At 40.2% G+C, this 23,617-nt stretch overlaps 1 protein-coding gene across 1 annotated transcript in view; it reads left to right on the plus strand.

Annotated features, from left to right (window-relative positions):
- LOC148039663 (myosin-9-like) overlaps positions 1–23,617 on the plus strand; it is a 36,541-nt gene that overhangs the window by 11,395 nt on the left and 1,529 nt on the right. Inside the window, exons 11-37 of the mRNA XM_087692561.1 lie at positions 31–132; positions 687–744; positions 869–970; positions 7,372–7,409; positions 7,605–7,731; positions 7,815–7,988; positions 8,178–8,309; positions 8,465–8,574; positions 8,700–8,760; positions 10,742–10,919; positions 11,064–11,269; positions 12,070–12,189; positions 13,652–13,750; positions 14,688–14,918; positions 15,320–15,459; positions 16,069–16,183; positions 16,295–16,354; positions 19,235–19,318; positions 19,680–19,850; positions 20,006–20,158; positions 20,351–20,557; positions 21,006–21,152; positions 21,252–21,322; positions 21,442–21,541; positions 21,622–21,678; positions 22,115–22,171; positions 22,278–22,358. Of these exons, the coding sequence (XP_087548687.1) occupies positions 31–132; positions 687–744; positions 869–970; positions 7,372–7,409; positions 7,605–7,731; positions 7,815–7,988; positions 8,178–8,309; positions 8,465–8,574; positions 8,700–8,760; positions 10,742–10,919; positions 11,064–11,269; positions 12,070–12,189; positions 13,652–13,750; positions 14,688–14,918; positions 15,320–15,459; positions 16,069–16,183; positions 16,295–16,354; positions 19,235–19,318; positions 19,680–19,850; positions 20,006–20,158; positions 20,351–20,557; positions 21,006–21,152; positions 21,252–21,322; positions 21,442–21,541; positions 21,622–21,678; positions 22,115–22,171; positions 22,278–22,358 (3,181 nt within the window). The remainder of the gene's footprint in view (positions 1–30; positions 133–686; positions 745–868; positions 971–7,371; positions 7,410–7,604; positions 7,732–7,814; positions 7,989–8,177; positions 8,310–8,464; positions 8,575–8,699; positions 8,761–10,741; positions 10,920–11,063; positions 11,270–12,069; positions 12,190–13,651; positions 13,751–14,687; positions 14,919–15,319; positions 15,460–16,068; positions 16,184–16,294; positions 16,355–19,234; positions 19,319–19,679; positions 19,851–20,005; positions 20,159–20,350; positions 20,558–21,005; positions 21,153–21,251; positions 21,323–21,441; positions 21,542–21,621; positions 21,679–22,114; positions 22,172–22,277; positions 22,359–23,617) is intronic.

The following is a 23,617-nucleotide window of genomic DNA, read 5'->3' on the forward strand; positions in this document are numbered from 1 at the left end:
AAATTGAAACCCAAGTATTATTGTCTGCAGGCTTGTCGACAAGGTGAATAAGTCAATAGGTCAGGATCCGGATTCAAAGACCTTAATAGGTGTTCTTGATATTTATGGATTTGAAAGCTTCAAGACCAACAGGTTCCTTGATTTTCTGTATTCTTAAACCACAAAATTTATCATGGCAATTTGGTTTTCAGAGTAGTGGGATTTTTGTTTCTTGCATGTCTTTTGTGCATTGAAGCAGGTCTTCACACTTCACATGGTGAAAGAGAAGAATATGGGATGGGCAAGGCTGGGCTAGTAATGGGAGGGGTGACGAGAGGGAGGAGGTCTGGTTAGGATAAGGGAGATAGCTAGAGAAAAAGGGGAAATGCAATGCAATGCTAGAGGGACATGCGCACACCCAAACAGCTTACCATAGACACAAATGGCCAACTCGTCATTGCACTGTCATAATAGGGCTGAGGTGTGGAATGAAATCTAGGGCTACAAATATGCGCTCACACTAACAGCTCTCCATGGACATAAAGAAGCCAAATAGTAGTTTCATAATCTGACCCGATGAGAACGCAGAACTACAAATTCGAGAGTCTCATTTTATATTTGTGTCTGTGTTTTGAAAGTTTTAACTTATAAGTGGTTTGACCTGTACTTAAAATAACATATTCATCTTTTTCCCTGGTTTGAAACAGTTTTGAGCAGTTTTGTATCAATCTTACGAATGAAAAGCTGCAACAACATTTCAATCAGGTTTGTTGCTTGCAGTATTTTTTGTTCAATTAAAATTTTAATATGTCTACTGCTCTAGTCTCTTGAGCACATTCTCCACTCTGAAATCTTTCCATGTTTTCAATTGATCTCGGTGCATGCGCAGCATGTGTTTAAAATGGAGCAGGAAGAGTACACAAAGGAAGAAATAAACTGGAGCTACATTGAATTTGTTGATAATCAGGACGTGTTGGATATGATAGAAAAGGTACTTGGTTTATTTGCAGCTTTTAAAGTTTTTTTTGTGTTGCTATTATAGAAAAGGTATTTGGTTCTTTGCAGCTTGCAGTGTTTTTCTTTTCCTCACTATGAAAATGATTAATCAAACCCTACCTAAAAATTGAAGAGCATTTTATAGATCTTTTTCAATCAATGCTGATAATTTTGTAGTGCTTACAATTCATATTTATGCTTAGTTGTTAAGTTTGAAGGGTTTTAAAGTGAACAGGCCCCAGAAACTAAGTTGAAATGTTCCATGTGTGGGCAATTTCCCCTTTCCTGTATAACTCCTCTCACGTTCAATTTCCTCGAGTCCTTTGACAGCAAAAAACACCAGGGAATAGATAAATAAGCATCCGGTTGTATGTATGAATAGATGGTTTTGGCAATCTGGAAGTGTGTGCTTTGCAGGCTTGGGCTTTGGGAAGGTGCATGACTATACCATTAGGCTTTTTGAGGACTCCGAGAATATGTCTAAGTTTGGTGTATTTTCATAAGACTAGACTCTGGAGTCTGAAGTCTGGAGATGTGTATTCTGATGCATTTGAAAGGTTATATTGGAACTTGATTTTGGGAGTCAATTCATTATTTATTTTCTGCTTTTGCAAATCAGAATTGCAAGTGGGAAATTTGGGATTTGATCAGATGAATTCACCTCATGCCACATAATGGGCATCAGGTTGTGCTGCACCTTTGCTCTGAAATCAGCAGAAATAGGCTTTAGACATTGACTTTGACCTGGACATTTTCATACTGTAATTCAATTCGAATGGAAAAACAGTGTAGCTACATATCTGCTACTACATTAAGAGAAAATTATTGATATTTGTTTAGAACTAAGCCAACATACTTTATTCTTGATAATCTCTGTCCATTATGGCTGCCAAGTTGGGTACTTTATGAGAATCTGTCAGATATGTGGATGCATCTTGAAGGCTCCACTTTGAAGCATCAACTGGTGGTGAGGTGAAACGGGCCTTCAGAAACAATTTAAAGGGCAGTGAATGCCAACTAACTTGGTTACCGGTGTAGATTGTAGAGCTGAGGGTCGCAAGAGCCACTAAACCTGAAAGTAGGTGAGGGAAACCTCCATCACTTGTTGTAGTTGTCTCTAGGAGAGCTTATTGGTTTTGAGGTTATAGTGCCTTTGTTTCCTTGCAAAGGCTTAGTGCACACCATATACATCTTTTTGCCTCGAGCACAACAATTTGATAGCTGGTGCAAAATGATCTTTGTCACGTGGAATGGGGAGGTGGCACAAGGAGTGCTTGGGGGTAGGCTTATATACTCCGGTGGTGTAGAGAGCAAAGGTCAACACCAATAGTCTTTGGTGTAGTGACTGTTCTTGGTGCAATAAGTGTACCAAGTGGTCCATACTTTTGCCTTTGGAGAAGCAATAGCACCAATATGTCGACAGTCCTATTTATAGGACTCAAGGCCCTCTTCTGCACGTAATTGTGTGATTGCCACTCTTGGACTCTTAGCCTGAAGGCCGACGCATCCATACATTGGGATGCTGTGGGCTGGTGGTATGGGACACTAGCCCTTGGGATGTGGTCGTGGCCCCATGTGCTGCTAGTTCCTAGGCTCAAGGGTGAGCCTGTCTGGCTCTATGTATGGGAAGTGAGTTTGATGTCCATTCCCTTTATGTTCTTTGCTGCAGGTACCACTTGTGTCATGTCTTCTGTGCAGGTTGGATCTTGGTGGACATTTTAGAGCTTGAGTGTAGCAAAATCACCAATGAGGATGTCAAAGTAGAGGATTGGAGTTGAGGGTGATGATGCAAGAATAGTTGATGCAGAAGATAATATCAAGAAGCACATGGCAGCCAAAACACAGCTATGTGGAGACTGCATGACAGTAGGCAACTGTTGCTGATGATGAAGACAATGCTGGACAGCAGACTGGACACTCATAAGCTGATGATGACAGCAGCAGGGGGCTGAGACTGAAAATGCAGCAGCTGAGTGTCCTATGGGGGTGTGATTGTGCAGCACCTTGGACAGCTAGGCAGCAGCTTCTATGACTGGAGAAGACGGTTGATGATGAAGAGAATGGAGTGCTTGCACAACCTGACAATGAGATGTAAGGATGGATGCCCACAACATGTGTTTATATATGGGACTTAAAGCATTTTTCCTACTGCCAATATAAAGTGCCTTTTTAATAAGACAAATGTTTATGGGCTGTGTTTGTGGAGTGAAATTGTGCATCAATGCATGATAATTTTGTATTAATGTGAGCCTTAATTTTGGTGGCTGTGCAAGATGACCACATTATTGGACTAGCAGGCCTAAGAGTCCGACAGTGGCATGATGTCTACCCATGCCACCAGTGTTAGCCTGAGAGGGGGTGCGGGTCCAGAAGCATGAGCAGCACTGTTAGAAGGGCAAGCCATAGCTCTTGGCACACATGCAGGGGACTGTTGGAGAGGCAGCCGGGGTTGCTGATGGCATGGAACCAGCATGTGCAGTGTATCTGCAAAGTAAGATCCAGCATCTGCATTCACACCACACCATCACATGCACCCCTGCCCACCTCCTTGGGCCCCATGCTGTCACCGTTAGCATAGTTGCTGTCATCATGGTGGTGGTCTTGTTGTGGCGACAGGCTGGCTATGGGGGCAGTTACATTTGCAATTCAGGCCCCGAATGGCTGCATTTAGGTGTTCCCAGTTCAGTTGAGACCTCTACAATGTCCCTGGCCGCATATTTTCCTTCGTCAAGAGCTCTGGACACCCTTGTATCATTCCTGTTCTGCCTTACTTATGCTCTCAACAAGTAATTAGTCTGTCTCAGATCCAGTTTCTCCCACCTTACAGTAGTTTCAGCCTTTAGCTGCTCTTTCATTGTGAGTGTCTCTGGCATGCAGAGTCCTATGGCTAAAATGCAGATTTTAGTATTTTCTTGTTAACTTCTGTTTTTGCCTTGGCTTTTCTCCCAGCACTTTCTCATGAAGGGCCAACTACTTTTCCTCATGAAGGGCCATATTTTGCACACCTGTCTTTAAGAAGAAGGCAGGAATTTGTTGTTTGATGTTGGGTTAACCAAGTAGCGAAACTTGTCTTGTTGGGGTGGTGCTGTAGTCTATTGAAGCCAGCTTTTCTTTCCTTTCTAAAATTATAGGAATTCAAACTGTGCGGAGTGTTGTCACTGTTTGCATATATCAAAGGAATATGATGTAAGAATGTCTTGAAGTGGGGGGTAGGGCACTTTTTCCCACCTAGTGCTGGTGTCTCATGTTCAGGTTATTAAATTTAATGGCTGTATTAGGTTGCGACTAATGCCTAATTTAGCTATGTATGTCTAGTTTTTCGAGCTTAGCCAGTATTCAGATTTAATGTAATTGCCTACTGAACTCTTGGTGCATTGAGAAGGAGAGAGGGGAGAGGAGTGCTGGGGAGATCCCTTGGGGGGGGCGGGGGGAGTGTTATATAGATTTAAAAAAAGAAAAAAAAATTGAGTTTTCAGATGCAAAAAGTTGAGCCACTTAAGTGTTTGAAACTATGAGGAAGCTTAACTCTGCTTCATATGTAATAGGATGATGGGTTTGTCTTCCTAATTTGGATTCTCATTATTGATAGACAAGTTTATATTTATTTACTCTGTTTTATATGAAACTCCATTCTTGGTGTTTTTAAATTCATAATGAAACCAGCCTTCCTTCTTGGGATGGGTGGTGATAACTTGATATAAGAGTTAATTACAACAATAAATAAATGCACATAAAATGAAATACACACTTTACCGTAACATTCTTGGACAGTAGATTCCCTGTTGGCTCCAAAACTGGCACCCCTTGCGGTATTTCTTTAGCTTTCATTCAATTAGAAGGAGTACAACTTGAGATTTTTCAATCTCCTCTTGCTAACCAATTGCTCTTGCTGTCATGAATGATCAGCAAGCCTTTTGGGTCATTTGCCCTTTGATTCACCCAGGACTTTTTCTCCAATTTGACCCTTGGCTGGCCAAATGCTGTCCCAAATCAATTTGGGATGGGTTGGCTCTTGAAATCCCTTGATAATCTTTAATTATCAGCTGCTGATTTCAGTCCCTTGAGCCTTCAATCTTTGGCACGGATCCCAAGGTGGCTGCTAAACCCTAATTTTTGCTGTAAATCAAAGTTTACTGCAGAAATTACAGATCAATCCACCAAAATGCTGAAATCTCCTCCAAATGGTTGAGAATTGCTGAGAATGGCTGAGTATAGGCTGAAGGAGATGAGAGAATGTTGTAGAGAGAGAAAATTTTGAGATTTGTCGCGAAGAATTGATCAAAATCAGCTGCTGTCTTGCTGTACCAGCCTCAAATGGATGCACCAACAACAAAAGGAGCATCAGAGACTGTGATCTTCAGGAGAAAGTGCATCAGCAGCAATTGCCAGCTTCCCAAGGCCAAGAATATGCAATCTCCATCACCAAAATGGTCTCCAATGGTTGGGAAATGGCCCCAAAAGCTGGCAACAACAGTCCAACACCTCTTTCCAACAACTCCAAAATGAAAAAAAGACATTTTCCTCTCCCTTCAGCCCTATTTAGCTTTTTTCCCACTTTCATGGGGAAGTTTTGCCAAGTGGCAGCTTTCTTAATCCATTTTTAGCAATTTCCAGTCATTTAATTAATTTTCAGAAAATTAATTCAGTCCTTAATCCATGCTCAAAAAATTGACCTTGCTCATCCAAAAATTAATTGGCTAGGCCATTTGCAACCGAAAGTGGTCCCATGCATTAATTGACCCTTGGACAAGCATTAATCCATTAATTAATACCTAGTCCCTAGTGTCACCACTGAAACTTAATGGCCAATTAATGGTCCTAGAGGCAAACTGACACCAAAATTCACCTAGAATCTAACAAGTGTAACTTGTTACAACTTACAACTTTTGCCTTTGACACCCATCTTTTTCACAGGGTCCTTCGGCCTTCAATTGTGAAAACGTAGCTTGCACCTTACATGTGCATCTTTTAATTGCACATTTGATTAATCTTTTAATCAAATGTTAATTAAACATAAGCAAAGCATCAAATTTTCACGTCCTTGTGACACATAAAAACTACCTCCTTTAGATAAACCAATATGAGACCTCATCTTCCTCTGATATTGTTTGTTACACTGGCTGGAAGGAAGGGAGGGAGCTATTTTTATGTTGATGTTTTGCTAAAGTTGAGATTGACCCATAAGACCAAATGATTAACAACTGATTCATGGTATAATCTCATTATGAATAAACAAAAGAAAAACAAGGGCACACTATCACACGCAAGAGCATTGCCCCTTTTCACACACACACACACACACACACACACACACACACACACACACACACAACCAACCCTTTTTCTTTAATTTTCTAGAAATAAACTCTTCTTTCTTGAAAAGCATGATATCCACACATTTAAAGGCTAAGTGGACTACTTAATTGAAGTTAACAATTGGCAAATTTTTTGGGACCTGCATCACCTTGTCACCGCATCATTGTATAAGCACATGCTCTAAAGGGCAATGCCAACAAACAAACTAGTGATAGTTTTGTAAGTTCTCACGGCTGAGAATGAGGTTTTTTTGGGGGGGGGGGAGAGGTGGTGGGTGCAGTGTAATCCTTTGATGGGTCAGCATTGTTTGTTTGATCTCTATGTTGTGGATAACATGCATATGTTCAAGCAGGCAATTGCTCCAGCCAGCTTCCCTGGTGAAGGTTTAGTAGTTCTCCATACACATTTAGAGAAAAGCATAAAATAGGTTTGATTGGACCTTCTTGGAAGGCACCATGGTACATACCCACTGGATTAAGCTGTTTTAGCATTTTATTCTTCAGTCCAAGGATCCCTACTTGAGCGTCATGTCTTTCTCCTCGTGACCTTTGGTGGCCAAAGCTACGGGCCACTACATATCAGCCATTTTATTGGACTTGAACAGCTTTTGGATGTGGAATTTGCAATTAGCACCTTTTGTTATTGCAGGCCCCTACATCTGATGCGATTCCATGCAGCAAATTGGATCTGTTGCACAGCCTTTAGAGCTCCAATATGTGGCTTTGGTAGGACCATAACCTTACATTTAGCTCCAAAAAATCTCCTCTAGACATTCCTCAGTTCTAGTTAGGCATCAATTACATGGCTAGAGGTTGTGTAATAAGTGGTTTTTGACTTTTCGTATCCTTTTTTTTTTGAAAGGGTGGTGGAAGGTTTCTGTAGGGAGAGTGGATAGTGGTTTTTGAAAAGAAAAGGTGGTTTTTGGCTCTTAGTTTCTTTTTTGTTGGGTTGTGGCATGGGTATAATGTGTTTCTGTTGACAGAATGCACATGTTTGCAAATTTCTGCAAAAATGCAAATACTTGCTGCTTGGTATGTGTCCCTCCCTGATTCTTTTTTCTTTGATATGACAATGTTTCAGAAACCTTTGGGAATAATTGCTCTGCTGGATGAAGCCTGGTATGCAATCTAATTCATTAACTATTTTTTCCTTGTATTTATCACTCTATGTGGTCTGTGGCAAAGTAAACATATAGGCATATTCTTTTTTAAAGAGGCTGTTGTGTTCCCTTGCATTTCTGAGCTGAACAGCAGACTCCCAATTTAATGATCAAGTGAATTACGTTTATAAAAGCTGTTGCATTCTGCTTGCAGCATGTTTCCAAAAGCAACACATGAGACATTTGCAGGGAAGCTTTTTCAAACCTTTAAAAGCCACAAACGGTTCAGCAAGCCTAAACTTGCTCGCACTGACTTCACCATATGTCATTATGCTGGTGAGGTAAGTGTGGGTGCATTGGCTTATTGGTTTCTGCTTTCTTATGCTTTCACAGCATGAATGAACCAACATCTGTTGGATGGCAGGTAACTTATCAAGCAGATCTTTTCCTCGATAAGAACAAAGATTATGTGGTTGCGGAGCACCAGGCCTTACTGGGGTCATCGAAATGTCCATTTGTTGCAAGTCTGTTTCCTCCATTGCCAGAGGAATCCTCAAAGTCCTCTTACAAGTTCTCATCAATTGGTACTCGTTTCAAGGTAAGAACGTAGAAGAGTTTTGACAAGTTCCTGTGGTTGTTTTTGCTTTGATAAATAATACAAATGGCAACTCATTAAGTAGCATACCACTGAGCATCAAATTTTTGGAAAAGAATGGTTTCAAGCTTTCTTCAGCGCAGCCTTTGCTAACTTTAAAAAATGTTTTTCTCCTTTTTGGTGCCACAACAGCAACAATTGCAAGCGCTTATGGACACATTGAACTCAACCCAGCCTCATTACATCCGATGTGTGAAGCCAAATCCCTATAATAAGCCAGGCCGTTTTGAGAATATGAATGTTCTGCAGCAACTCCGTTGTGGTGTAAGGCTCAATGCCCTTTGTGCTGTTTCTCAATGCTTGTCATCATCTAGCTGTTTGAGAGAGAAGAGGATTCTGAACTTCTCTATTAAGTAAACTCTCTTTGAATTGTGTATGTCAAACCTGCCAAGAAAATTGCTCGTCTGTGTTATCTGTAGGGTGTTCTGGAAGCTGTACGAATTAGCTGTGCTGGTTATCCTACCCGGAGAACTTTTGATGAGTTTATTGATCGCTTTGGCCTTCTTGCCCCTGAAGTCCTTGAAGGAAGGTAACAAGCTAGGTTTTTAATGCTTGTGCTGTACCACTCAATATTTCCTCTAGTTTAACAGATTCCTCTAGTTTATGTGTTATATGTCTTTTGCCACCATCTAAACTGGCTATTTTGCCATGCAGTTATGATGAAAAGGCAGGCACTGAAGAAATTTTAAAGAAGATGAAACTTTCAAACTATCAGGTGTGTCTTAGTTCCTTCTGGTGGCTTTTGGTCTTATTTAAGTCAGTTAAAAGTGATATTTGTGGTAATTGATTTTACTTCTGATTCTCTGGATCTGCATCTTACTTGTATGCACTAACAAATCCATCAATAGGGTGCCTGAAGTTTTAACCTGCTTACACAGTTTAGATGAAAGCTCATCAGTTTTTTTTAGAATACTGTAACTTGTAAGGCTAACGTTAATCATTTTTCTGCCATGACTGCTGCATGGTCAAAACATTGGAATTCAGCCGAAAATATTGTTCAGTTTGAAACATCCTCAAAGAGGATGCACATCACATGATCCTAATATGGCACCAAAGGTCATATGCTGTGATATAAAATGATTTTTAAAGTATAAGCACATGGGATTCCTGAAGTAAATCCTGTGCGTTTAAAAAGTTGTCAATCATAGGACGCTCACTGATATGCATGTCACATGATCCTAACATGGCACCACAGGTGACGTGCTGTGATATAAAATTATTTGGCAAGCATAGGCACATGGGATTCCGGAAGTGAATCCTGTGTACTTAAAAAATTGTCAATCATAGGACACTCACTGATAAGCTTTCATGATGGAGAACTTGGCTGTAACATTAGAAGTTGTAGGACAAAATAGTATTCCAGTTTTCCCATTAGTTTTTTTATGAAACAAGTGTTCCAGTTATTCATTTTAATGCATGCTGTTTTAAAATGCGTCAACCATTTTGAGCGAATTAACATGTCTCAGGAAACTTAGAAAGTGTTTTATGAGGTGTTCCGATCTCTCATATTTCAGGTATCTCACGTCTGAGGGCCCGTGAAAGACCTTTTTGTGGGCTTGAAATGTTTGGCTATGATAATTTCTGAGATAGCAGGCTTTTGAGTGGGGTTAAGTTGGACAAATGATTTGCACATGCTCTTAACAACAATGGGACTAGTAAATCAAGGCAGTCATCTACCCATGATTGTAGCTGCTGCCATCATATATTTCATGCTAACTTGCACCGATATATGGCATGGGGACTCTTGCTAGGGTCAACATTGTTGTCTGGTCTTGCTGTTGGGAGAATTGTGCTGAAGGCTCAACTGTGCAACGTGACTATTCAATCAAGTAATGTCTGCTTCACAACAGCAGATTCTCTGTTTCATAACTGCATTGCACGATCATCAAATTGTTGCACTGCTGAATCCTATGTTATGATCATGCATGATGCAAGTGCTGACAGAATGTGTCGCACAATGAACAAGACACAGAGAAGAAATATATTTTCCTGCATTGTGCTACTTTAGGGTTGAATCTGTGCACATTAACCTGAGTTCCATTACGTGTGTCGAAGGTGCACTCACCCTGTCCATGTGCAATTGGCTATGCAATCCACATGCATTGAAGGTACCCTCACTGTCTGTGTGCAAGAGGCTATGCAAGCCACAATGAACCAGGCTTTGATCTATGAGTTGTCGATCCTTTCATTTTACAAGATTTTTGGATGAAAATCTTGTTCTTTAAGTAGAACTCATAGAACCTGATTGCTTATACCTTAGAATCATGCATTCAGCAAAGTCTTACCAGTCTGGCGGCCACATTTCGGAGTCTCTAAGTCAAGCAAATTTCACCAGCACACAATTTATGATAATAGTAGGCACCCTAAATACATCAGTGACCTTACATGACACCACATTTCTTAATCCTTAATTTCTTTCTCACGAGTCTCTTTCCTTAGTATTCTTCTAGTGCAAAGAGCACTTCAGATTTCTTAGTCCTATGCCACATACCCAGTAAGTCTAGTTTTGATCCTTTGGGTTTCTGAATGATGCCCTATGAATCTCAAGTATCCTTTTCCTGTATAAACAGTATCTCAAACTGTTATTATGACAATTAGATAGTAATATTCTGTTGCACAAAACATGCATCTTACAGGGTATGTGACTGGTTTTTATTCGGTATTTTTTTGGTCTGATTGATTCATTCTTTAACCAGATAGGAAAAACAAAGGTGTTTCTCAGAGCTGGTCAGATGGCTGAACTTGATGCCAGACGGTCAGAGGTGTTGGGGAATGCTGCAAAAGTAATTCAGAGAAAAGTGCGTACTTTTCTGGCTCAAAGAGAACTCAAGGCCTTGCGAAGGGCTGCTATCTGTGTGCAGGCACGGTGGCGAGGTAAATGAATCCAAGAAGTTTATTTTGTCAGTTGTGCCATGTATCTATCAGGTTGAGGACCTTATTGAAGTCAATGGATGTGTTGTTTATATATGGCCTGCAATTTGGAAAGTGTTTAGCTTTGTCTTAGCTTTCTTCTTTTAGGTAAACTTGCTCGGAATCTTTATGCAACGATGAAGAGGGAAGCAGCAGCTGTGCAAATTCAGAAACATGTACGCAGATGGCGAGCCCAAAGGGCATATAGGAAGATGCGTGCTGCTGCTATTGTGATCCAGGCAGGCTTCCGTGGAATGCTTGCTAGGAAAGAGTACAGGTTTAGGCGGCAAACCCGTGCTGCCATTCAAATTCAGGTCATTCCATCACTCCTGATATTCTAATTTCTTTTAATGCCAGACTAGATTCGTAGAGTGTTATGTAAGGGGGTGTTATGGTCTGTCAGCATGGGTCTACATAAGAACCCTTATTAGATTCCATGAGCCTTTAGTACATGCCATTTTGTTCCAGGATCCTGATAGTCTCGACATGGTCTGCTGTAACTCTGGTTTGTTGTATTTAAAGCAATTCAAATGTTTCACAAGTTTTGGTGTATACAAAGTATGCAAGATATTTCACATGCAAACATATGTCTTTTCTTTTTGTTGACTGCTTTCCCTGTTATGTTCAGTTATGAATATTTACAGTCGCATTTCTTTGTCCTTTTCCTCTTTTGCTTCTGTGGATCATCTTTTTCCAGTTTTTTGCTCTGCTCTGCCACTTTTTTTCAAGTTGAAACTTGAGATATAAGTTGTGCCATTGACCATTTGGGAAAGTATAATGATTGTTCGTAATGGAAGCTGCATAAAAAGTTTGCACAGCAGGGTTTATTGAATAAGATATAAGGTTCGAGGGTTGTGTAATGTGTGTACATGCCATTGTAGAATTTTGTGTGCGCATTTGTGTCGGTCTGTCCTGACTGTACATGAGAATTATGGTATTGTTGCCTTAGATCTATTAAGGCAAAAGTTAGAAATAAATGAGTCAACACATTTCTTGAATGCCAATTGATAAGTTATTAACTGTCAAGACCTTAGGATTATGATATAATGGTTTCAAGTTTAAATGCAAACTGATAAGTTCTCCCCTGTCTGATATGTTTAAATGCATATTGCAGACTAGATGGCGTGGTTACAAGGCTCGTTCTGACTATGTCAAGCTACGCAAGGCCACTTTAACATTCCAGTGTATGTGGAGAGGAAGGCTTGCAAGAAAGGAGCTCAAAAAGCTCAAAATGGTGAGTCCCAGATTGTAGATTTCAAGTGCTCCTCAGGAATTGCTCCTCTCAGTATAATCTGCTATCTTGGGAGTTTTGGTGATGGTCGCTATTAGATGGGTGCCTAGTCATTGTCCTGAGGCAAATGCTCTGCTTGTTTATTTCTGCTTAGATAACATTAATTGCTCTCTAACTGTTAGCACGTGCATTCTAGTTTTTTGCTCAGGCTTTATCATATCCATCTTGATTATGTTTTTGTTGTTTTTAGTCTTGCCAAATGTAGGTTGGTTGTTCCATGTGGGCTTTAAGATTATCTTTATCTTTCCAAGAAAAGCAAAATTTGTCAATTACTACCTCAGCCAAATAAACTGGGGTTAAATACAATACAAGCCTTGTAGATTGCAAATATGTAAGTATATGAAGGAAGACATCTACATGCTGCGAGCTGACAAGGGAGTATCTACTACAAGGGATTTGAGACTGCCTAACACTGTTCACTGTTGAGTACGAAAAATCCAATGAAGTTAGGACTAAGCTGGAAGGGCAGTCAAAAATGCTGATCCTTATTTTGCCAAGTTCATAAAGGCTTTTTTTTTGTTTTTTAAGTACAGTATACTGTGATCAATCAAAGAGAAGGTCGTAGGTGATAAAATCTGGGTTTAATTCTAGATTGAATCACCCCTTCTGCCTAAAATGGGATTGTTATTGGTCATGGGTGATAGGATCTGGCTTCAATTGTAGATTGAATCAGTGGACTTTCAACCCCTTTTGCCTAAAATGCAATTGTTATTTCCATGTTTATGTTTGGTTAAAATGTTTTGTTTTGGCTTCCTGAAAAGTTGGCACCTTCTGTGAATGTGAGCAGCACTCAAGTTCACTTAACACTGTTGGGTGTATTGGATCTTTGGAGGAGAATGCAGTCTAGGGTAATACCATGGAGGACCAAGTTTTGCATTGTTGATCACTGAGGCCAGATATTTTGGTTTTCAACCTTTATGATTCTCATGTTTTCATCCATGAAAGAAGTAATTATTTAGTCATAGAAGGCTAAGCTCTGTATGGCGAGGAATTCAGAGTAACACATATCCAAAAGCTTATTGAGGTTAGGATTTACACATTTTTACTCTTAAGAGGAGCAAGTTGCTTTTGCACAGCATATGAGAAGTACTTTGTTACATTTGAAGGTTATAGAGGAAGAGACCCCAGAATTTATGTTTTGCGAAGTGACTAGGTGGCATTTGAGTAGAGCTTGTCGCTGGAGTAATGTTGACTAAGATTCTGGTTTACTCTGTAAGAGGGCCTTAGCTGGACATACTGCTACTTCTCTATTGACGCTTCAATTTTCTGTGAAAGAACCCTAGGATTTAGGTGATATTTTGGGTAGAGCTTGTTTGCTGGAGTTGTGTTGACTAGTGTCCTGGTGTATTCTCTAAGAGAGCATACCGTTTCTTTTCTATTGACACTTTGATGGGGTTGTCTATAGGCTGCAAAGGAGACAGGTGCATTGCAGGAAGCCAAGACAAAACTTGAGAAGCGCTGTGAGGAGCTCACATGGCGTTTACAACTGGAGAAAAGACTCAGGGTAAGCATGAAGCTGTACTTGATGGATGGCATTTTAATTCTCTCTCTACAGGGGGCCTATGAAGATTTCTAATGCTTATTAACATATGTTTGTGAAAAGAGCTTTCTAACATGGAAAATGTCATACAATACGAGGTTCCTAAACTGTAAATGTGTTAGGTGAATACATCGAGGTCACAAGTTACATTAAAGTGCAGTCTGTGTATGCATAGTAAAAAGAGCTTTGCTAACGGAAAAAATGTATCACAACATAAGGTTTCCACATATTTGTTTACCACTGAAGTTCTAGATTTAAGGATCTTGGATCCTTAGCATTCTGTAGTGATTTGATGGGCGGATTTTCGTGGCCTATCACCTAGCAAAAGTTTACTTCGGCTGATTTGATGACTTGCTTGTACTTGTTATAGCTTTCTCCTTAGAGGAGGCCAGGGTTCTGCATTTATTTGGAGGAAACATACATCCCATGACCTTAGTGGCTTAAAGACACATCTTAGGATCTTAGTAGCTCAAAAGACAAGAACAGGGCTTTCCGTTATTTCAGGGATTTAGTGGCTTAAAAGTAAGAAAGGGCCTCTTGGCTCACGAAATAGGGGTTGTAATTCTTTCATTGAACTGTGGGTGCAATTTTCTCATTATGTGATCTCTCTACTTTGTAGCTCAACCTTTTGTGATATTCCTTGATCACCAGTTTTCCAAGTAAAGTAATGCTGATGGTTCTTAATGTGATGTTGTGATGTGCATTTTTGATTGTTGCATGGCATTGTGTTAGCAGTAACTGCTGTTGTATAGCTCTTATTTTGGACCCTGTGTCTTTTAGCTTCACTTGCTTGTACAGTGTGTTAAGTTGAAAGCCCACATGATGTTAAGAAAATGTGCTAAGTTCTAAATACTTTAATTGAATGATGAAAGATTTTGATGTTTTTATATGTTGATGGTAGACGGATGTGGAGGAAGCGAAATCTCAAGAGATAGCAAAACTTCAAGCCACACTAAATGAGATGCAGACTCAGTTAGAGACAGCAAATGCACTCCTTGCACAAGAGAGAGTTCTGAGTAAGCAAGCAGCAGACCAAGCTGTCTCTAGCATCAAAGAATCTCAGGCAACACAAGTTATCGAAGTTAATAATGCAAAACTGGAGAAACTTGTTGATGAGAACACAAAGCTCAAGGTTAGTATGTTTAAAATGTCTTGAGTCTTACAGTCATAGTTGAACATATTGTGAATGTTGGCAGTCTTGACTGTGAGGTTATATTCAACATAGCACCTCACTAGGCCTGTTCGTAGACCTTAAAAGGAAACCATATGGCCTAAAGGCTTCATTTTGGGGTTCCCTATGATTGAATGATCTGTGCATGTGTTTCCTTTTTTTGGCTTGGGGGGGTGGGTGGAGAGAGAAGAAAAGGAGAGAATTCAAAGGCCGTGCTTGTGTCTTTCTCCATCTCCTGATGTTTTTCATTTGCTTTCATTTCTTATCAATTTGAAATTTTTGAGGGGCATGCCATAATTTCTTTTCTTTACTAACTTTCTTGGCTTGCAATTTTAAAACATGGTGGTTGTTGTAATTCCTAGGACTTGATGGATGCCCTTGAAAAGAGAGCAGCTGAAGCTGAGGCTAAGTTTGTGGGAGCTAAGAAGGAAATTGATGAGAAGACACAAAGAGCACTTGAAGCTGAATCAAAAGTCGAGCAACTTCAGGAAGCCATGCAAAGGTGCATTATGTTCTCTTGAAGTACAATTTGTAGGAACTAAAACAGCTTATAGGGTTCAAAGCACTGTCGTCTCTGATCAAATGCCCAGTTATAAACTTTTTGAAAGGAATGTAGAGTTTGAGCCTATCCTGCTTGATGCAGCGTTGTCAGGACATAAATTCAAGGAAGGAAAAATTAGAAAAGAAATGCACAGCTTTAGAATACATCAGACCTGTTTGTTGATTGAACTCGGGACAATCTTGAAGCTTTCTAAAATTCAAGTGTTAGGGGCTCTTGCTGTACTATGCCCCAAAGTTGGGTATCTTGAGATTTGGGGAATGGAAAACTCTTGAAATAGAGGTGAAAAGTTTCAAAGGTGGGTAGCTTCCTGAAGATCTGAGGCTATTTGGGGATATGGGTAAAAATTGCACGAGTTTTCATGTTCCTTTAACTTTAAGAGCACTATTCACAGCCAGCATTAAACTGAATATGGGGTCCATGTGTCAGATTCACAGACTAGACTAGAGTGTTGCTTGACTTGCTTCTGGAATTGTTCAGCATTCATTGAGTGTTTTGACAAGGTAATGCACAAGCTCAAGCTGTTTGGAAAAATGTATTGTATACTTGTAGGATGGAAGAGAAACTTTCGAATTTGGAATCAGAAAATCAAGTCCTCCGCCAGCAAACACTGGTAATCTCTCCAGCGAAGGGCTTGAGTAACCGCTTCAAAAGTACCGTTATACAGGTTGGCTACCATTGTTCTTAGCGTAGATTCTGAAGACTTGACGTTTGTGCAAAACTTAGATTTAATGGTTTCACATTGTCCATAAAATGTCTTCTGGTTGGGCATTGGCAGAGGAGCCCTGAAAATGGCATGCTTGTGAATGGTGAACCAAGAACCCCAGGAACACCACCTGTAAGTGAAACTTCTATTCTTCAGTTGAATAGAACTATGTACAATTTTCTGGCATCTATGTCTGTAAGGCTAGCTTTCGAGAAGGAAAGAAGCCAAAGACATGCCAGATTTTCTTGAGCAGTTTTCTGGCATCATTACAGTTTCTTATAACTGGGAGAAGGCATTAAAAAAGTGGTCTATTAATCATGTCTAATGGTTTGCTGTAATCAATTTCTATAATGTTGCCCATCAAAAAAATGACTAAGAGACCAGAGAGACAGTAGGTTTGTGGGGAGAAACACGGAGTGTGTACGGCAAACACTAAGAGAGAAGAGAAACTTAGAAAGACAAGAACATGGTGATGATGGACTGAATCATGCTATGCGAAGAAAAGCTGATACAGCAAAGCCGAATCTCAGAAGATAACTGCACTGTCTTGTTTAAATCAGGTGGCAGCACTTGTGGGAATATGCACAGTGAAGGGAGTGTGATACAGTCCTCTGGGCAGTGGGCTATCAAAGTAATCACTGGAAGGAGAAGTGAAGTTGTCGAGGGAGCGAATTGGAGTTCTCTCATGCCATGGGAGATGTGGAATATGATCACCAGTTGTCAAGGGAGCGAATTGCACTCCTTTGATAGCAGGGAGTTGAGCTAGACTGCAAATGCAAATGCGAGAGCCTAGAATGCTGAAAACGCAAACTATAGAATGTTGACACTTGTGTGGGAAAGTTCACTAGATGTGGAGGCGATGCTTGATGATGGCAAACACAGATTGTAGGGGCCTCCTGTGTGCAAAACACAAAGAAGGGAGAGGTGGCACAACGAGTGCCTATGGGTAGACGCATATACACCAGTGGTGTATGGAGCAAAGGTCCATGCTGGAAAGCATCAGTGTGGGGGTTCTAGTGATGTCGGAAGAGGAGTATCGAGTGGTCTTTTTGTTTGCCTATGGAGAAGTCATAGCATTGGAGTCTCAACTTGTAAAAGGGAGGGTGGGTGGGAGAAGGGTATTCTATCTCTTGGTGATGCAGTGGAAATGAAGGGAGGAAATTAGTAGATGATCCCGAATCTGCAGCTTTTCTTTGCCTTCTCCGGTGAAGAGGATCTTCATGGCACCCTTTGGCTTTGATACCATTTTAAAAAAAAGCTATGCTCTGATACCATTTCAAAAAAATGACAAAGAGACCAGAGAGAGAGTGGGTTTTGTGGAGAGAAACATAGTGTGTATGGCAAACATTGAGAGAGAAAAGAAACTCAGAAACACAAGAATACGGTGATGATGCACTGAATCATGCTATGAGAAGAAAAGCTGATACAACAGAGCCAAAGCTCAAAAGATAATTATCCTGTTTGAATCAAGCGACAACACTTGTGGGAATGTGCATAGTGAAGGGAGTGAAATGTAATCTTTTGGGCAGTGGACTATTGAAGTTTCACTGGAAGGAGAAGGACAACTGTTGAGGGAGCAAACCGCAATCCTTTTACGCCGTCGGAGATGTGGAAGATGATCGTCAACTGTCGAGGGAGCGAATTGTAGTCCCTTGATATCGGGGAGTTGAGCCACGTTGCAGACGCTAATGCTAGAGCCCAAAATGCTGAAAATGCAAACTGTAGAATGGTGATGTATGTGTGGGAAAGGTCGTTGGATGTGGAGGCGATGCTTGATGATGGCAAATGCAAACTGTAGGGGCCTCCTTTGTCGAAAACACAAGGTAGATGCTGATGCTAGTAGGTGGAGATTGTCGCTAGGTGGAGAAGACCCAAAATGCAAGTAGACTAATGCCACTTGGTGGAGGAGATGTTGCCAGCAAGGAAAGAAGGTCGCAAGATTGAAGGCCTCCAAACATAGACTTGATGATGAGGGAACAAGGCGCTTGAAGGAGAAGAGGAAGGGTGACCATGAATTGCAATGTCCTCCTGTAGGGTCACGTGTAGCAATGGGGTGAAGAGGGAAGTGTATCAGAGTGACAGAGGAAGAGGGGTGAAGAATGACTAAGTGTTGTAGATTGAATGAAGTGATTGCCTATTTATAGGCATAAGCTGTCTAGGGTGGTGTGCCACTGTGTGGGCTGACTTATATGCTCTTTGGGTACTCTGCCTTTCTATAAATCCTCCTGTTTTAATGTTGGCACATTCAAATCATAGTGCTACTAAACTTGGGTGCACTATATTTGTGCGTTTTCAAACAGCTTTGTAGTGCTAGGTGTTCATTTTTGGTGTTATGCTGTCTCAATCTTCATATCTGGCACATTTGTAGTGCAAGCATGTCTTCTTTATGCATTTGTGATTCCTTTGTGACAGTCGAATAGGCCCTCTTTTTTTTCACTTCATTAGCATTGCCTGTTTGCTATTACTATGGCATGGTGACAAGGTGTTCTTTTTCAAAAAAACAGTTGCCTACTTAACTTAAGTTTCCCACTTTTAGACTTGTTTATAGCTGATTGAGTTACGCTCAAGTTCACTTTGTTTTTTTCTAAACTCTCTCATTTAAACAGTAAAGCAAAATCTTGAGAGAGCTCTTGCTTTTTGGAAATAAAGTAGTGCTAGGAGCCTTTCTTGGAAACAAAAGGGCAATGCTCCAGTGCACGCTAGTGCGCACTTGTTTGCTTATTGTCTTTTATGTTTTACAACGAAGGGGGTTGGTGCATCTCAGTCCATTTGCTGCCTAAACGAACCTGTCTTTGTGTCATACATTCTCTTCCAAATATTTAAACTAAGCTGTAACTTGTTATATAGTTTGCTAGTCAAAACTTGCATCTACAATGATGTGGTTGTTCTTCCAATTCCCAGTTTGAGCAGGGAAGGACATATCTTAGTTGATAACTTTCTTGCGTGCTTAGTAGTTCATGATCTTAGGAGGATGTCTAAAGTCTAAATTGTCTTTTATGGGTTTATCTGCAGGATGCAGCTACTGTTGTTTCTTCAGAGAGGGAACAGTCTGAGGCAGAACAAAGGCGTCAGAAACTTCTCACTGACAGGCAACAGGTATGCTTTTATTTTGATGTTCTAACAAGTTTATGTGTTCTAAGTGGGCTTAGGAAGGAGCAATTTGCATCTTTAAAAGTATGTGCAGAGATTGCCTGCTTGCCTAATTTCTTATCTGGACCTACGCTGAAGTAGTAGTTTTGACAATCTTACAACATTTTAATTTGATAATGAGCTTGGGTCAGATGGATTAATACCTGCTAATTCATAGAGAGATTCTTGATAGTTCGAATTTATTAATGTAGTAGTTGCTAGTTTGGTTTATCGATGCCTTGAGTTGCTTCTTTTGTGCAGACACTGCTGTCAAGCTGATGGATTTGATGTTAGTGGTCGATCTTATGTGTCTATGTTTACTGCACAGGAGAATCTTGATGCATTGTTGAAGTCTGTCACTCAAGATGTTGGATTCAGTCGAGATCGACCTGTAGCGGCTTGTATAATTTACAAGTCTCTACTCCAATGGCGCTCCTTTGAAGCGGAAAGAACCAACGTGTTTGACCGCATTATTCAGACCATTGGAACAGCTATTGAGGTGGCTTACAAAGATATTTCAATATTGATTTGAGATTTAATGGCCATTCTTGATAGAATGGTCATCGACGAAGAAAATAGTTAAAGAAAAGATAGATTTATGTGATTGGTTTGTCTGTTCTTACTTGAGTTTATCTCATATTGGTTCAATTTCAGAGCCAGGAAAACAATGATGTATTGGCATACTGGTTGTCAAACACATCAACCTTACTCTTCCTTCTCCAACGCACCCTTAAAGCTAGTGGTGCAGGAGGTATTGCACATCAGAGACGCAGAACGTCTTCCACTTTGTTTGGCCGCATGACTCAAGTAAGATGATAATTCTTTCTGTCGATGCATTGAACAAGCTTTGTCTTTCTTTTTGTTCCATTTTTTGTTCTGAATTTGTGTTTAGAAAATAGACACTTTCTCAAATGAACAAAGTTTCAGACTAGACTCGAGTGTGGGTTCTGGTTCCATGAGAGTTTGTAACGTTATTCTGTCATTTCCTGATAATATCAGGGTTTCCGTTCTTCTCCTGCTGCGGGGGGCATTTCATTTGGAAATGGAGGAGTTATAGGTGGCTTAGATACAATGCGGCAAGTGGAAGCTAAGTATCCAGCCTTGCTGTTCAAGCAGCAACTAACTGCTTATGTGGAGAAGATATATGGGATGATTCGTGACAACCTTAAGAAGGAGATAACACCTCTGCTTTCACTTTGCATTCAGGTTTGATCTTTTTCATTCTGAGGTTGAAGCTTTACTGAGTTAACTGGTCAAATATAAAGGTGTATAATAACCGTTGTTATTTTGAACATGGAGGAGGTTGTGGGTGAATTTGTTCTTTTTGGGGTGGGACTGTACTCTATTGTTCCATGGGTTACATATTGAATGTACAGGGTTGACCATTCTGTAGGTTGATAGCTGGCCACAATCTTCGTCTAACCTTTTATCTATTTGGTTTAGTTCTTATCTGTTGTTTAGGTATGCTCCATTTTGTGCTGTAATCATCTAGCAAGTGTGTTTATTTTTGGTTGTTTGTCAATCCAATTGATGATACTTCTGTGAACTCCATTTTCTTTAAAGTCCTAAAAGGTGTATTCTTTCAATGAGTTTTATGGTAGAAATTTTACAGACAGTGTAAGTTTCTCAGAATCTGCTGTTTACCCTTTTTCAGGCACCTAGAACGTCTAGGGCAACTTTGGGTAAAGTAGCTTCAAGGTCTGTACATGCCAGTACTACTGCACAGCAGATACTGAGCAGTCATTGGCACAGCATAATAAAGAGTCTAAGCAACTTACTCAGCACTATGCGAGCCAATCATGTATAGGGCCTTTCTTTTCTTGTGGGAGCTTCTTTTTTCACAAGTAATATGACCTCACCTCTAGCTGTAGCTACTAACAATGTTGAGTGTATTCTACAGGTACCACCGTTTCTGGTTCGCAAGGTTCTTACCCAGATATTTTCATACATCAATGTGCAGTTATTCAATAGGTATGGTCCTCTTTTGCAAAGTACAGGTTTCATCAACTTTCAGCCATACTTTTTTGGTGTGCTTTTTCCAAGCTCATTATTTTCTGTGATATGTGCACTAATACCATTGCTCTTGTCAGTTTACTGTTGCGGCGTGAATGTTGCTCATTTAGCAATGGGGAGTATGTTAAGGCTGGGCTGGCCGAATTGGAACACTGGGTTTATGAAGCAACAGAAGAGGTAAGGGCAAGCAAACAGTTAAATTCCATCCGCTTTTCATTTGAGCTTTCTAGAATGTAATGAGCTCTTTTGTTTTGCAGTATGCTGGTTCATCCTGGGATGAGCTTAAGCATATAAGACAGGCTGTTGGTTTCTTGGTAAGTTTCATGATCTTATTATTGTGTCAATGGAATAGATTTTCCTATTTTTGGTCACTGCATGAAAAACTATCCATACAATAGATTGTTCTTGGTAGTGTGCTCATAGAAGTTTTTTCCTCATCTTTGTCCTCCTCACACTTCTGTTTATCTCAAGTGCATGGCTGTATGTTTGCTAATTCTTTTTCCAGATGCTTGTTAGCTGTGTTGTGGTAATTTTATCATGTGTATCAGCTTGAGGAAAGGGACAATGACAATGTCAAAACTGTGTTTTAGTATTGGAAGTAGCAATTATGACTGGAAACATTTACATTACTAGCATCTCTTTTGGAGGTTTTAGGGTAGCACCACAATCAGCAGCAAGTTTGCAGTTACATGTTTTGGCTTTGAAGGATCTACCTTGAGAAATTTACCATATTTGTGTGTTTCTCGGCAGGTTATACATCAGAAACCAAAGAAGTCTCTAGATGAGATCACACATGATCTCTGTCCAGTAAGTAACCTATCATTCCATTCGTGAAATTTTTTTCACTTAGCCAAGTGATCTGAGAGTGCATCAAAGCTGTTGAACTCTTACTTTTCTATCTGATTGTGCATAGGTTCTAAGCATACAGCAACTGTATCGTATCAGCACCATGTATTGGGATGACAAGTATGGGACTCACAGTGTTTCACCAGAGGTGAGTTCTTTGATGAGATGGCAAAAAAATACCAATGTGGGCTCTTACAATGAGCATGTTAAATGTTTAACCTGTTGTTATGGCATTATGAAGGGAGAAAGAAGTATCATTCCCATACGGCTATCAAAAGTATAATTTGTTGATGTTATGGTGAGAACATGGATTGGTTTGTTATAATGATGCTGACTGGAATGTATTTGGCTATGAAGGTTCACAAAGCTTTTCCTTGATTTACAGCACTAGCAAAAGCATTGTATTCTGTTACCACTAACAAGATTTTTTGATAAAAAGCTTCATCTTATTTGTGGAGACAGAGTTCGTGAATCTGTTCATTTAGTGATAGCCTGAAGCATATCTGATCAAGCAGTTTGATAGATCCTTAACTGAAATTCCTGGAGGCCTGGAACATTAATCCTAGTGGCCATTGGACAATCACTTTCTCTTGACAAATATGCTTAATGATATCAAACGTGTTTGCTGCAAGTTTGATGGCAATTCAGTGATTGTTATATAGCTTAGAATTCGTTTTGAAGGAACACATTACTGACATATATGCATGCTATCAGATAAGGGCGCAGTATATTCACTACAACCCTAGCACTTAAGTCACTGCAACTCTGACCTACCTATATTCTCGAGGACATCTGTGTGGTTAGATTGAATGTTTGGTCATCTTTTAGGATTGAAGCTATGAGCCTTGTGCATTAAATATCAGCACGGTTCATATGACTGTATTGGTTTCTGTTCCTTCGAAGGAAGGATCATGCAGATGGAGATATATGATGAGAGTTCTTCCAGGATGGAATTACTGATTATTAGGAGGATCTGTATCTTGAAAATGTCCTTTTGTCCTCAGGTATCAGCCTTGAGCCTTTCTTTCTGAGCTCTCCCAAGGGGTGTCTCATAGTGGCATGTCTAGTGCCTTGGTAAGGATTTTAGGCTGCAATCTATTGAACATGGAAGAAACTTGATCTCTTCAACTGCTTGCCCACACTCTGAAAGGGCCTTTTCCCTGGATTTGTATTTCCAGTCAAAAAATGGTGACTTTTGTTCAAGATTGGTTTTAATGCAGGGCTGGACTTGGGGATGTTTGTGTAGGTTTTGCTAATGGATAGTTCCATGCCTTGAGGCTTAGAGACCATTGGCTTTGTTGTTTTATGACCATTCCAAACAAAATAAACATTGCTGTCATCCAAGTAAGGATACTGAAATTGCGGTGTTCTTTCTTAGGAGTATAGCCTTTGATCTATCATTGAAAC

Source organism: Lygodium microphyllum, chromosome 2 (assembly GCF_053477565.2).
Source record: "Lygodium microphyllum isolate KBCC chromosome 2, Lygodium_microphyllum_v1.1.10, whole genome shotgun sequence".
NCBI classification, from domain to species: Eukaryota; Viridiplantae; Streptophyta; class Polypodiopsida; order Schizaeales; family Lygodiaceae; genus Lygodium; species Lygodium microphyllum.